We start from the raw sequence: 15,367 nt of genomic DNA, 5'->3' as shown, positions 1-15,367 counted from the left end.
TAGTTTGGCATGATCTATCCTTCATTATTCCATGCTGACTATTACTAATAATTTTGTTTTCCATTAGGTATGCCTGAATATTATCCCGTATTAAACCTTCAAGTACTTTTCCCACTATTGAATTCAGGCTTACAGGCCTGTAATTCCCCGGTTGTGATCTAGCTCCTTTTTTTAATATAGGCAACACATCTGCTTTACGCCAATCTTGTGGTACTGAGCCTGTGGAAATGGAGTCCTTGGATATTAAATGTAATGGTTTGGCTATTACTGAGCTTAACTTCTTAAGAACTAACTCAAGTAAAAGTACATTTGTGTGTCATCAGCACAGAGGTGATATTTGAACCCAAGAGATGTGATTAGGTCACATAGAGAGAGAGAGTGTGTAGAGAGAAAAGAGAAGAGGTCCCAGGACAGAGCCTCTGGTACCCCCACAGAGAGATCGATAGAGTAGGAGGAGGTGTTAGCAAAAGAGACACTGAAAGTACGATGGGAGAGGTAAGAGAAGATCCAGGATAGAGCTTGTGCCGGTCGGAGGTAGCTGCCTTCATTAATAAAGGTGAAGCCCGGCCGGTTGCCTCTAGAGACCGTGGATAATGGGCCAACAGGGTTAGCTCTTGGGTACAGTAAGGTAAAACTATTTATTTTCTGTAACCATGTTACCATATACGGTCCCCTGCAGGGTTGTGGGATAGGAATGCTAAGTATGGTTGTGATTTCCCCCAGGAGATAGCTGCAAGAAAGTGACTTTGGGAGCAGGGAAGCAGGGGTGATTATTAGGGAACCCCTATAGTCATCCCTATGTGTATTTGGGCAGCAATCCACCGCCTAAAATGTATAAAACGTATTTTTTGTGTTTTTCCCTTTCCGGGCATTCAATCGAGCAGGGATTTCTAGTGCATGAGTTTTAAAGGGGATTTTGCAGAAACAGTGGTGTCAGAATGTGCGTTCCAGGTCGGGGACCAGAGTTACTAGTTCCCCGATAAATGTATCCGACAATGAGGCATGATTTTAGGATACTTGTATGCATATTGCCCCGGCAATATCTCCCCTTAAAAACGTAACCGCGACTCACCACTAGGGTGCCCTGCTTCTGCACAAGCCCAGGAACGAAAGTGAGCCGCGGTAAAATATGATCTAATATATTCAGAAAAGGGAGTACCCCAGGAACCGGTATGGCTCCTTGCAAACAGTGTAGGCTTTATGGGTACCCGTCCATACATAAGGATGGGGGAGGTGCGGGGGGGGGGGAACTGGATGCCCCAGGTAAAGTATAGAAAAAAGCTGACCTGTTTACGGGCTTTGGGGGTTCCCTGTGTCGTAGAGACATGAGATTTTGGGATTGTAAATTTTAGGTGGGCGAAAATGTATTCGTTTTGTTTGCAGGAGTTCGGGGGGCGAGCTACTGTGGTTCCCTGATTTTCCCCGGCATGCAGGCACTATTTGTGGGGACGGGGGTGAATTACATTGGGGCTGCCCAGTGTCCCCCAGACTCCTGGTTTTCGATCCCAGACATCCCCAACTAATTTCCCAGATATATATAAGGTTCCCCAAGGTTTATACATGGCCTCAATGAGAAATGTTATGTTTGGCAAAAACCAAACGCTGCGTTCCAACAGAAGAATCTCATCTCAAGCATGATGGTGGGAGTGTGATAGTTTGGGGCTGCTTTCCTGTATCAGAAGATGCTAGAGGAGAATGTCAGGCCATCCATCCATGAGCTGAAACGAAAGTGTGTTATGCAGCAAGACAATGATCTGAAACATATAAGCAGATCTACAAAAGAATGGCTGCAGAAGAAGAGATTTTGCGTTTTAGAATGACCTAGTCAAAGTCCGGGCCTAAACCCCTTCCAAATGTTGTGGCAGGAACTGAAGCAGGCTGTCCCTACAAGGAAGCCCACAAAAGTTACTAAGTTTAAGCAGTTCTGTAAGGAGGTATAAGGACCTCCCAACATTGCCGCAGAGACAGGACATCTGCCTCTATCAACATGGCCGCCAAGGCAGGAAGTAAGCCTCTCTATGATCAAATTGCCTGCACCTGCCTGCTCCTGTTAAAAGGCTGTATTCCCCTCTCGTCCTTGCTTTTGCAAGGTTCTATTTCCTTGGACTCCTGCTATTGCCGTATCCTGCCTGCCTTGTTTCTCCCTTTTGCTGATCCCAGTCTGTGACCACGACCAACCTGCTTTCTCCAGCCCAGACCTCAGAACTGTGACCTCTACTACTCTACCTTCTCCAGCCCTGACCCCGGAACAGTGACCCCGAACATCCTTCCTTCTCCTGACCTCTTACCCGGAACTCGCGATTCTACTCTTCAGGATTAATATCCCAGGTATGGGTCAGTCTCTACTCTCCACCTCTGCCTAGCGGGTCTGTCTCCTGGACAGTACACAGCGACGTACGTGACCGTAACATGTTGCACAGGCCATACGCTATGGACCCCGCAGAGGTGGAGAAGGCTGTGTCCCTTCAGGATCAACTCTTGGTTAAACACTCCACCTACCTAGCTACGTTGGATAATTCATTGGCTTCCATCGCCTCCACTTTGTAAACCCTTGCTAGCCATTGTCTCAGTGCATCCCTGGCCGATCCCTCTTTGGCACCCATCCCTCTGGCCCAGCAAGTGACACCCTTTCCGGCGGTTCTTAAGGAGCCAACTACTCTCAATCCTGAACAGCACAGTGCTGGCTCTTCCTCTGGCATCCACATTCTGGAAAGGCAGCAAGAACGGAGGCGGGATCTGCAAATCTTGTCGGTTTTTCCAGAACCTCATCCTCCAAACCCACCTCCGGCCCCAATTACCATTAAGGAGGAGCCCATGGAGTTGCGGGGTATGCGGCTTTTAGAGGAGACAAGGCACCACCGACGTACGACCAAGCTGTGTTTCTACTGTGGTGAGAAGGGGCATATAGTTGGATCCTGTCCCAAGAAGTCGGGAAATGCCAAAGTCTAAAGAAAGAGGGAGGACCTTCACTGAGCACATCTAATTTCTGTCCTCCTTCCCCCTGTTGTCTGATGTTACCCATCTGCCTTTAGTGGCAGGGGTGCTCTGTGTCAAACCAGGCATTTGTGGATTCAGGGGCGGCAGGCTCCTTCGTGGACCGGGCTTTCGCTCTTTGTGTTGGCATTCATCTTAAAAAGAAATCTTCCCCTTATGACTATCGTGACCATGGATGGCAGACCGCTGGGGCCAGGATCATCCTCCAGGAGACTCTTCAACGGACGGCTACGATCGGAGTACTTCAGCACGAGACCATACAGCTGGACGTGATTCACTCTCCAGCCACAGACATTATTCTGGGACTTCCATGGCTGCGAGTCCATAACCCACGGATTGACTGGTCATCAGGCCAGGTGACAGCATGGGCCTTATCCTGTAGGTCCAAGTGTCTGGTTATCCCACCCTCCTTGGGGAACCTTCTTTGCTCCAAACCAGAGGCAGTGACAAATCTTCCTCCCGCCTTCCAGGCTTTTCAGGACCTGGTCAAAAGGTTCAGCAAAATATCCGGCCACTCCTCCTTCTCTTACCGTGCACCCCAAAACTGGAACTATCTACTGGAGACTCTCACAGCCACCACCAGTCTAAGTTCTTTCAAAACTAAAGCTCCGTAGAGTGATCGAGGAGTCCTTCCAGCTGGAGCTCCTTCCATCACTCAATATTCCCTCCACATTTCATGTATCCTTGTTCAAACCAGCCATCCGGAACCGGTTTTCCAGGAATCTTCCCCCTCCCGCTCTGTGAACGGGCAACCCGAATATGTAATCTAGAAGATTTTGGACTCCAGTGTCTCAAGAGGGTCCCTTTAGTACCTTATTAACTGGAAGGGGTATGGCCATGGAGGAGAGGAGTTGGGTCAAGACGTCCGATGTCCACTCTCCAGCCTTGGTCAGGAAATTGCAAAGGTGGTTTTTCTGCTATACCCACCCCTGGGCATTCAGAGTCTGCCCCTAAAAGGGGGGATTCTGTAAGGACATCCCAACATGACCGCTGAGGCAGGACATCTGCCTCTACCAACATGGCTGCCAAGGCAGGAAGTCAGCCTCTCTATGATCAAATTGTCTGCACCTGCCTGCTCCATTTATAAGGCTGCATTCCCCTCTCTTCCTTGCCTTTGCAAAGTTCTGTTTCCCTGGACTCCTGCTATTGCCGAATCCTGCATACCTTGTTCCTCCCTGTTGCCAATTCCAGCCTGTGACCACGACCAACCTGCTTTCTCCAGCCGACCTCGGAATTGTGACCCCCTACTACTCTGCATTCTCCATCCCTGACCCCGGAACAGTGACCTCGAACATCCTACCTTCTCTTGATCTCGAACCCGAACCTCACAATTCTACTCTTCAGGATTCGTATCCCAGGTACGGTCAGTCTCTACTCTCCACCTCTGCCCAGCAGGTCCGTCTCCTGGACAGTACACAGCGACGTACGTGACCGTAACAGGAGGAATGGGCCAAATATCCTCAAAACCAATATGAGAGACTGAACAGCAGTTACAGGAAATGATTAGCTGAAGTAATTGCTGCTCAATGGTTGGCAGTAGGTACTGAATCTAAAGGTTCACATAAGTTTTCACACACCAATATTGAATGTTGAATCATTTGTGGATAAATAAATGTTGAAAAGTATCATGTTTTTGTGTCACTTGTTTGATCAGGTTATCTTTATTTATTATTAGGATTTAGATTAAGATCCAATAACACTTTAGGTTTGAAATCTGTGCAATATGTGAAAATCCTAATGGGTTCACAAACTTTTTTTCACCACTGTAGCTGGAGGGCTATATTAAAAATAGGATATAATGGGATTACATCTATTCTGAAGAATAATGTATAGATAGTCTAAACAGTTGCAATTGGACAGATGCAATAAGGTGAAACACTTGATGTTTTGGAGGTGGAAAGGGACAGATATCTGTTTGTCGCTTAAATTTAGGAGCAAGCCGGTCAAAATGAGTATTGTTACATTCAGTAAACTCACCTGAACCTATTAATATGACTCGCAAGTCTAAGTATTATTGCCACAAAGTTATGAGGCCTTTTATATATTCAGAACACATTGGAACGTTGCAAAATAAGGTTTTTGTCTTTCAAATGGTAAATGTCACCCACGGGGGTGGGTCTTATGTGTGTTTCAGTGTAAGAAAGTCTGGGCATAAATGATGGCATTTTTTTTATTGAAAATCAAAATTCAACAGAGGTGTGTTTTGGAATCAGAACATGTGAATTCTCTTCTACTCCAGTGACATCTCTGGGACAGGACTTATGACATATGGTAACGTACTGTATAGGGATTTCTGTTTCTGTTTAATCTTAAGAAAAAAAAAAATATATATATATATACCTGTGAGCACGTGACCTGCATATGGGACAAGGGTTAATACACAGCTTGTAAGCTGGCCCACTTTTCACCTTCGGATAGGTCCCTCAAATGAACAATATCTCCCTTCAATCATCCCCATATACAATCTGTCATGAACAGCACACAAGTGAGCATGTGACTTAGATATGCAACCAGGGTTAATACACACAGCTACTCTAGACAACACACCTTTCTCCTCCACAAGGTACTTTCAAAGAGTTAATATTAACCCCTTACTCAATTGCAATCACATCTATCCACTGCAACAACCCAATAAATATACAACATGTATAATTAATATATATCTGCCAGGGTCTCTGGTCCCTGTTTATTAAAAACTATGCACTTAACACACCAAAATCTGTTGTAGCGAAATGTGTCCAGAAATGTAAATACTCTCCCCAGAGCCCCAAAGCATCACATTAAATGTTTTTATATATATATATATATACAAATAAAGTACTTTAGATTACAGAAAAAGATTAATACAAGAACATACAATTACAATGAATGCAGAACAGTTTCTTAAAATAAAATAATAAAACAGAAATCCCTCACAGTACATTACCATAGGTCTATTCCAGAGAAGTCACTGGAGTAGGAGATGAAAATTCCTGTGTCTGATTCCAAAACACACCTTTGTTGAATTCTAACTTATAATAAAAAAGTAGGGCTTTTTATTCTGACTTCCTTTTATTTGGAACACTATAAACTCACTTGTGCGTAAATCAGCTGCTTGTCTGACATTTTTACGACTTGGGGGAAAAAAACACCTAAAGAAACATTTAAAAGGTGCCTAGATATATGAAAGACCTCATATCTTCATTTCTCTAATACTTAAGACACACGTGAGTCATATGAATAGATACATTTGAGTGACAAATGGATATCTGTCCCTGCCTACCTTGTAGAACTTACATGTTTGGCCTCCTTGCATTCGTCTCCTTGAAATGATTACAAATATCTAAACGTTATGATTCAGAGTACGTGTCAGGTCCAGAATGCCATATTTCATATTTTTTTAATGGTAGGGTTAATCACGCCCCTTGGTACTCAGTAGAACCCTTCCAGGAATGCCTTTAAAAGTATCTTTAAAAGTGTACGGTTTATAAAAATGTCAGGAGAGCCATCGTTTAATCCCATCTCTGGCAAAACAAATGTCCTTATCCTAAATTCTATCATTTCCATACAACACCTATTGTACTTTTAGTGGACCGTCAGTTATAATGCCCTCTTTCCCCCCTCCCCCAATTAAGCCCTCTTTGTAGATCTGCACAGACCAAGGAAGGGTCTTGACATGTCATAAACCCAATATCTTGTATTTTTAAGACAAATGGTCCCACATTAAACCCTGAAGCACGAAATTGATTAAATAATGTAATATTCCCCACCATTTTCATTACATATATATATTAAAACATAACTTTGATAAGTAATGCTTTGGATTCTGAATGAACTATTTGCACGTTTTGTATAAAGTACATTTTTGGACACATTTTGCTACATTTATTTGCATATTTTTTGGGTGGTGGTAGCAGATAGATATGATTGCAATTGAACAAGGGTAAATATTAACTAATTTGACGTACCGTGAGGAGACGAAAGGTGAGTTGGTTAGTTTAGCCGTGTGTATTAACCCTGGTTGCATATATAAGTCACATCTCACAAGTGTGCTGTCTGTGACAGAGTGTGGCCGATAATACTAATTTGAGGAACCTTTGCGGACGGTGAAAAGGGGGTCAGATAGATGGCTGTGTATTAACCCTTGTCCCATATGCAGATTACGTGCTCACAGGTGTGCCATACGTGACACACCTTATGAGACTTCATTGGATATTTCACTGGGGTGTTTTTTTTTGTTTTGGTTTGCTTTACTCTGAATCAAAATACTGTAAATACAAATATAGGATAAAGTATCTGTCGTCTAAATTTAGCATAGGTCGAACTTGATGGACGCATGTCTTTTTTTTTCAACCTCATCTACTATGTAACTGTGTAATGTCTCTCCCTTGAATGTAAAAATCTCCATATACTTAGATTGTGAGCTCTTCGGGGTCGTAATGTCTACTTTTATGTATGAAGCGCTTATTGCTATTACGTCTCCTATTGTATGTCACGTGTATTACTGCTGTAACGTGCTATGCACATGGATGGTGCTATACAAATAAAGATATACTATACATACATACATACATACATACATACATACCAACACCATGTCTCTAATATGTTTAGAGGGGGTTGGGGGTAGAATAGAAAAGTTTAGATGGTCATTTCTGATATCAGCTGAATATTTGGATCTGCCAGTCTTAGGCTCACAAACCGTATTAAAATCTTGTTCTAGAAATAATTTGCGCTGTGTGAAATCAGCGAGTATTGACCTTTGTTGGGAGCTTAAATATTGTAATTTCAAATGGACCAATTTTACCTTTAAGTATAAGAAAACATATCGCTCCTTGTCCACCTTAATGTCATCCAATTGTAACGATAGCTACTCTTCTTTTTTTTATAGGAGCAGATGCAAAGGAGACGTGGAAAGGTCTTGTTGGAAAATCTTGGTGGATTTCGACTCCTGAAATGTATCTCCTGCAGGAAAATAATATAATTTTTCTTCTAAATTACCTGCAAAGCCATCTTCCATTTTCTTGGAGTATTTAAGCCTTTAACATTTTGTGATACAAACTTTAAAGGCATTAAGTTATATTAAGAAAATCTAATACAATTGTGTAGATAATTCAGGTGGAGAATATGCCTATTTTAATAACTAGCGAAAAGTTATAAGGAGGGTGAGTTAAAAGGGAGAAAATAACTAAAAAAATCAGGGGTAGAAAAGAAAGGGAGGGAAAAACAGCCCTAAAAAAAACATTTAACCAACAAGCGTGCAGGCACATGTTAGGCTGAGTCCATACAGGGGGTAGCAGGGCTGAAGCGCGCCGACGCTGAGGCTCGCCTGCTGAAATCTGCGCGATTTCATGCCCATGCAGGCGAGCCAGCGGGCGCGATCGGGAGGCGGGGGGAGACTGAGGGAGGCGGGGCAGTGACGTCGCTGGGCCAATCGCCCGCGACGCACCGACGTCAACGCGTCGTGACGTTGACGCTGCTCCGCGCTGATTGGATGTTTTCAGCCGACAGCGCTCTGAAAAACAGCTTGGCTGTCGGCTGAAAAATCCAGCGCCTCAGCACGCCTGCGCATGCTCGCGTGAGCCCCCTCTAAATACATCCTCATGGAGGATGCCGGGACTCAGTGCGGAGCGTCCGCACGGCTCAGCGCAGCCTCCCCTGCTATGGACTCGGCCTAAGAAGGTAAATAAACAGGGCCTCAATATCCAACTGGAAAGTGAGAATAAAGAAATTCTGGGCGCAGATATAAAGGGGCTCTGGCTGCCCTCAACATGACCCAGTCGAGAAATGAGCAAGTATCTTCCAGCCAAACTCAGGCGAGAAAAAGTCCATGCTTTCATAGGTGGGGGTCAACCCATCACAGAATCAGGAACAGTCTAGTAGAGTAGACTGAAACACAATACGTGCTGTAAGACGCAGGATTCTTGGGCGACGGCAAGCCTTCTTGAGATCTTCCTTTCTGGGATCTTTTTACCAGTGTCCAGGTAGATTTGAGACCTCTGGAAGTGCTTTAGGAGAAAAGAGTGGGTTACAAGTATTACTCAGTCCAAGGCCTTCTAGAAATCTCTTTCCCTCTTCCAGGGTTTAATTAAGAGGTTAAACTGCCATTATTCCAAACTTGCAATTTAAAAGGGAATCCGCATTTGTATTTTAGCTGATGTTTACAAAGACATTTTGTAATAGGTCTAAGTTCCCTTCTCTTAGCCCATGTAGAGGGGTGCAGTTCAGTATAGATTTGGATCTGGGATCCTTCAAAATTCATTCAAGCTTTAGACCTTGCAACAGAATAGTTTTAAAGTAATACAATTTGATTGTAATGTCCTTCATCTTGTTAGGATCTGTTTGTATGGGATATTATGCCCTTTGGGTCCTATCAAGCATCACTTCATCCTTAGGCCTTGTTTACAGTAAAGCCGGCAGTGTGCGCGCGCGTGACGTCACTCGCGTGAAACCTGCAGTGCCATCTGGAGGCATTAGGAGGCGTGGCGTCACGTGAGCGGTTCACCCCCATGGCTGAATCACTTGCGTGATGCGGCCGTCACACAGGGGAAACAATTTGAGAAATCTTTTCAAAAATCGCGCGTTTGCGCACCTTCATTGCCAAGCATATGTTTGTTCCAGTGGTGTGCGGCGTCGTACGCATGCGCGCCACAATTATAAGCACGGCCTTAGAGAGCTCAGGTATCAAGCTTTTAAGAAGTCCGAGAACAAATGGCTCAAATGAATTAGCCAGAATATTTCTCAAATCATAATTGTCCCTGCGAGTAGGTTAGTCCTAGTATGGCATAGTATGCCCAACACCGATGCTAGCATAACTTTATAAAGCATCCACGAAAATCTTTACAAATCACCATAGGCTAGGCACACAAACTCTTGTTGATTAGATGCTCCATATCAATGAAGGCAGCCATTGATCACATAGGTGGAAAGACTGGTATGGCATGTCATGTGTATGGAGAAGGTAATGTTTTTTTAAATGGCTTTGTGCAGGTTTGGTGGGACTGTTAATATAAGCTCCATCTAAACCACTGCCCATCTTATGTCATGGAGGACACGTCACCTCTCCTATTTGCTTTTAACCCAACCCCCTCCCCCCCCCAAAAAACCTCTCCTTATACCTTCCTATATTTGAATGATACCTTTTACGTACAGGTGAACCATCATTGTTTGTATCCCATTTGGTTAGTCCGTGCCTCCCCGATCCATATCTTTCTGTATCCCCTTAATATAGCCGCATTAAACGTTGCTAAAAGTTACAAATAAAAAAAAAATCTGAAGTTTTAAGATTAGATCAAATCTTGAGATCTTAAAACTCATGTACAACTATATCTATGGGGAAAAACGGTTGATCCAGTGAAAGGCACCAACCACTGTCAGCAACACAAGCAGCCAGTGAAATACTCTTTCCATCTTTACACTACTCACGACATCCTAAACCAAGGACTTGATACCGCCAGCACAGTGATTTGTATACAATCTATTTCTTATGGGGTTACAGATCTCAAATTCTGACATCTAAACATATACAAAAGGTATAAACTTTAGGTTCACTTGTAGCACTAAAAAGATACCTCTCTATGGTCCAGAAAATTACCATCTTTAACTCAAACAAGTCAAAGGCACCCCCCCCCGTATGTACTCATGGCAGAGAAAGGGAAAAGGATGCAGCCAATGAATATATGGTTTTTCTTTAGTGCGACATACCCAACTCAAAAGTCCAGTGAGTCGGTTGGTACAATGCGGAGGCAAACCTTTAGTACATCTCTAAATATAGCCACATGGGAGTATGTGCACCTTTTAGACACATTGCACCCTATCTCACTTCATAAGTGAGCGATGGTACAGGGAAGTGCTAAATCCCACTGCACAAAAAATATTTTCCAATCAAATATTTGTGCACAAGAGAACAGAAGTAGCAATAATGTAGTTAAAATTCAAAATAAAAAACCTCAACTCGGATTATTTTTTTTAAATTTCATTTGTGACCCGACTTTTTGTAAAATCCTTTGGTAATTTTTTGTTTTTGTTAAATACGTAGGGAAAATATAATATGCTTTGCAGGTCCTCTTTAATTGTGATATTGTAAAAGCAACTTTACAATCCCACCCTGATCAATGCAAAAATGGCCCATTCCCACCTTAGGTAATAATAATAATAGCAGTTCTTGTATAGCGCTGTTAGTTTTTACGTAGTGCTTTACAGAGACATTTTGCAGGCACAGGCTCCTGCCCCGTGGAACTTACAATCTGTATTTTTGGTGCCTGAGGTACAGGGAGATAAGGTGACTTGCTCAAGGTCATAAGGGAATTGAACCAGGTTCCTCTGCTTCAAACTCAGTGCCAGTCAGTGTCTTTACTCACTGAGCCACTCCTAATTACAGGTCTGAACCTGTAACTAATGTAGATTGCATGGTATATTTTTTTTTATACGTGCAATTGTACGCTTTGAAAATGGAGGCCGCAAAGGCTAACTGCAAAGCTATTAAACATACCATTACATATAAAACAATAGTAATCAATGGTAGTTATTGTGTATAGTAGCATTTCTGCCGTAATTGTAAATAGAAGTATGACGTGACCATTCTGTCTCCATTTGCAACTCAAATGTACGTTCCCAAGTGAAACAGGAATAAAAAAAACTAGCAATTGAACTACCATACCATGGAACCTTATTCAATTGTAATTTTTATCTTGTGGCTTGTATTGGTATCTTGTGGCTTGTATTGGTATCTTGTGGCTTGTATTGGTATCTTGTGGCTTGTATTGGTATCTTGTGGCTTGTATTGGTATCTTGTGGCTTGTATTGGTATCTTGTGGCTTGTATTAGTAGGAGTACACAAGAATGTGCAGCTAAATTGTACTAACACGGCTTTGACATGCCATCCAACTAATTAGCTTTGACACATTAGGTTATGGCAGTAAAACCTTTATATATCAATGCTTAATAGTTAGACATGAGGAGATCTTCTGATCAGGACTATACTAATCATTACCCTAGGAAACATTACTTTGCAAAGAACGTGGGTGCTACTAGCAGGGACGCAGTTATTGTGTGTAGTAGCATTCCTGCCGTAATTGTAAATAAAGACAAATACAAAACCATGCAAAAACTTAAAAGGTCTGGTCTTACAAAGTTTATTTTGTTGACTTTCATTCACTGGTGGAATAGGTCCTGACCCTCATGGCTATATCAGGAAGCATGAATAAAACGGAGTATTTTATTTTGTAACAAATTTGCTTTGATGTATTACACACCCAAAAGCCTTTGTCGACAGCGTTAAGCAAACCTCTCCCATCGAGAGAAGTTGCTCATCTATAAATTAGAAAATGGGACCATAAATGTAAAATCTTCTGGTATGTGGTAAGTTATTGAATCCATGTAGGTAGCAATTCCTTGATGGGTATATGGCAGGTGTTTTCTGGTAGGTATCTCTAGAAACAGCTTTAGCAGCCTGCGTGTTTTCCTTTCTGCCGTCTAGTCATCATCCACAGTTGGCTTGATTGTCACTCCTCGTCTTATCTGACCCCAGCCAATCAAACTGCAAAGAGAACAGGATTTATTTTTTTAAACTGAATGGCATTTGCCAAATAACGTGAAATCAAAATAAGGCAATAAGCCCACTTGCAAAAATAAATAAAATAAACCTTATAATATATAAGGGGCTACCAAAGCACTAGCCACCAGTCTTACCAACTGGAGCCCCAATTTAAGGAAATATTCAATGGCTCGCTGAAAAATAAACTAAGATACTTTGTTCTGGTCTTTCTCAAGAAGTGTTGGAATGTGCAGGGTTAAATATCTCCTAAATAACCATATCTGTGAGGCAAGACCAGAAATGTAATCTTTAAAAACAATATAACAATATAAAGTTAACTGCAGCTTAAAAACCATTTAAGAAAGATGTCCTTTATGGATATACACAACCCAACACTGGAATCTGTTCAGGTGAGTTGTGTTGGGTACCTATGTCATTTATTAGCCGATATGAACATGAAAATGTTAAATTTAAAACCGAAATTAAATTAAGCTAACATTCAGAAGTAACAGGGAATATAAACATGTTTTTGCATGATTACATTTTTGCCACATCGCGATAGTCGGAGATCAGAAAGCAAGTATTAGGATTAAAGTGTTTGATTCAGTATATATAAACAAGCTCAAAATCTTACCGCCAATGTTTTTCAACTCTTCGGCTAAGAGCGATTTTCTCCCCCACTTCGGTGCACACAGGGTTTGTGAGCACAATTTTCCCTAAATCAGCTTTCACTGCACTAACACGACCTCCGGTGGACAAGGAGCCAATGTTGACCATCAGCACCTCATTCTTGGACAGCTTTTGGACCTACAAAACAATATGAAAGTAATATTAAATGCCAAAAAAATTCATTCCATTTAACACTTTCATGTAACACTATTTTACTATGCGATTTAAAGTGTAAGCATACAGCGTGCAAAATGAAGGTACTAAACACAATGAGAAATGGAAGAAAGGATTGAAATAGGTTTATCCTGTCATCATATATAGATGACTAAAATATTTAGGAACCGGTTTTCATTTTAGATTTGTTGTAGGTTGAGATACCTATTAAGAAATCAACTGTTTCTTCATCTATGAAGACAGTGTACAGAGCTTTTGAAACCTTACAGGTTTCTCCTTTATAAGTGCTCGTATAAAATTACTGTTATCAAGTGGTTGGTTCCCTAAAAGCTATCACAACCTATGACTCTAAATTCCTCTAAGACCAACACGGCTGACAGATCTTTGAACTATAGATTGTAGAAGAAATTGAAATGCAATAAGAAATCTTTTTTTGTGTAACAATGCATCAGTTTAAAAATAAAATAAAGGATATGAGGTGCAGCCTTAATCTCCTCCCTCTGCAATTCAGAAAGATTCGTCTCTCTAAACTTTATGTGGCAGTTTTAATTTTGTGCTCCTGAAAAGTGGTATGTTCATATACAAGTACAATCTGAGCAGTCTTGAAAGAAAGAGCTTACAATCTAGGATTTTGGTGTCAGGCACAGGGAGATAAAGTGACTTGCCCAATAGCCTAACCTTGACACCTTCATGGCCAGCGTTCCAGGCCCCACTAAGGTTAAGTGTATGGCTTTATTAAATGTAGGTTTTCACTAATTGAAGCTATGTTTGTGTATTTTGTAAAGATCCCAAGGATATCCGGACTGGAAAGAGTTGTTTGGAAGTTTGTTTCCAATGATGAATGTTGTGGTCAGGAAAGTGAGACAAGCTTGCACGGACTGTTTGCGAAATGTGTGATAAGAGGGGAAAACCCAGCACAGTAGAAGGGAGGAGCCCGGATACTTCACTGACTTTTGCAGCCTTTTTGTCCCCTTCAGTGCGCACTCCAAGCAGTCGTCGCAGAAGGAAGTATGAGATTTCCAGCTCGGTGAAGATCTCTGGCAGAGCTCCGACTGCCCCCAGAACCTGTCCCACCATACGATCAGCACGACACAGGGTTGGGTCAATCTTGGTACCAACACCTGATCCCAGAAGAAAACAGTTTATTAAGCGCTTCAGTGGCAGAAATAGACTCCAGCTTGCCAATTCAAGGCCTACAAACTTTACCATGTTATAGTAGCAATTCAGAGCGCTCAAGCATGGTTTATTCCAAAATTGTCTTCTAGTGCATTATACTGATCATGCACGGCAAACAATTCTAGAAATAATTTTATATTTATGGCTCGTAAGTTTGAAAGACTTAAGATAACCGGACATGAAGGCCATTGATTGCCATCGAGCTAACATCACTGGAAGTGCCTGGTGGGACGCATATGTTTGTGTCGAATAAACTAGGCACTAGTGGGGGGGGGGGGGGGGGGGCAGTAAGGGGGAAAAGTGGGTGGCTGTTTTAGAAATGTTTAACACTTTAACCTCCACAACTAGTATAAAAACAGAAGAGGAAAAAAAGCTACAATGCAGACATGTTTTTGTAGTCTGAAAACGTATCGTCTGCAGCAGGCGGTAACTATAGGACACATTGCTTTGCCAATCCCTCGAAGCAAGACATCTTACTACTGGGACCAACTGTTTATCTAATAGAGCTCCAATCTTCCTGGTCCGGAGTGAATATTGGCTAATGCAGTCAATGAAGGAGAACGACTTGAATCATAGCAATACTGGCCTATCCGCTGGCTCAATGCAAATAACATTGACAAGCTGAAACTTCAGGGTCTATGTAACAAGGCAGAAGTGCAATTCTGGGGCAACAACTACTAAAGATGTATCAAAGAAAAAAAAACATCTTACTGCCATCAATTGGATTCTCTCTTCATATCGTGCAGATTGTTTGGCCCCTGTATTGCACGTCTTTTACCTTTAAACAAACCCCCTGTGCTTGTAATTCAGAATTCAATACCTGCTTCACCATTTCCCACT

General features: G+C 42.1%; 1 protein-coding gene across 1 annotated transcript in view; it reads right to left on the bottom strand.

Moving 5' to 3' along the window:
- Positions 1-12,091: 12,091 nt before the first annotated feature.
- EIF2S3 (eukaryotic translation initiation factor 2 subunit gamma) overlaps positions 12,092-15,367 on the bottom strand; it is a 39,912-nt gene continuing 36,636 nt past the window's right edge. The window contains exons 10-12 of the mRNA XM_075589375.1: positions 14,303-14,472; positions 13,143-13,315; positions 12,092-12,511 (exon numbers count right to left, since the gene is read on the bottom strand). Coding sequence (XP_075445490.1) covers positions 12,448-12,511; positions 13,143-13,315; positions 14,303-14,472 — 407 coding nt within the window. The 3' untranslated portion in view covers positions 12,092-12,447. The remainder of the gene's footprint in view (positions 12,512-13,142; positions 13,316-14,302; positions 14,473-15,367) is intronic.

The sequence above is a fragment of the Ascaphus truei genome, chromosome 3 (assembly GCF_040206685.1).
Source record: "Ascaphus truei isolate aAscTru1 chromosome 3, aAscTru1.hap1, whole genome shotgun sequence".
Lineage (NCBI taxonomy): Eukaryota > Metazoa > Chordata > Amphibia > Anura > Ascaphidae > Ascaphus > Ascaphus truei.
The sequence above is the reverse complement of the archived record's forward strand: the minus strand, read 5'-3'. Positions and strand labels throughout refer to the sequence as shown.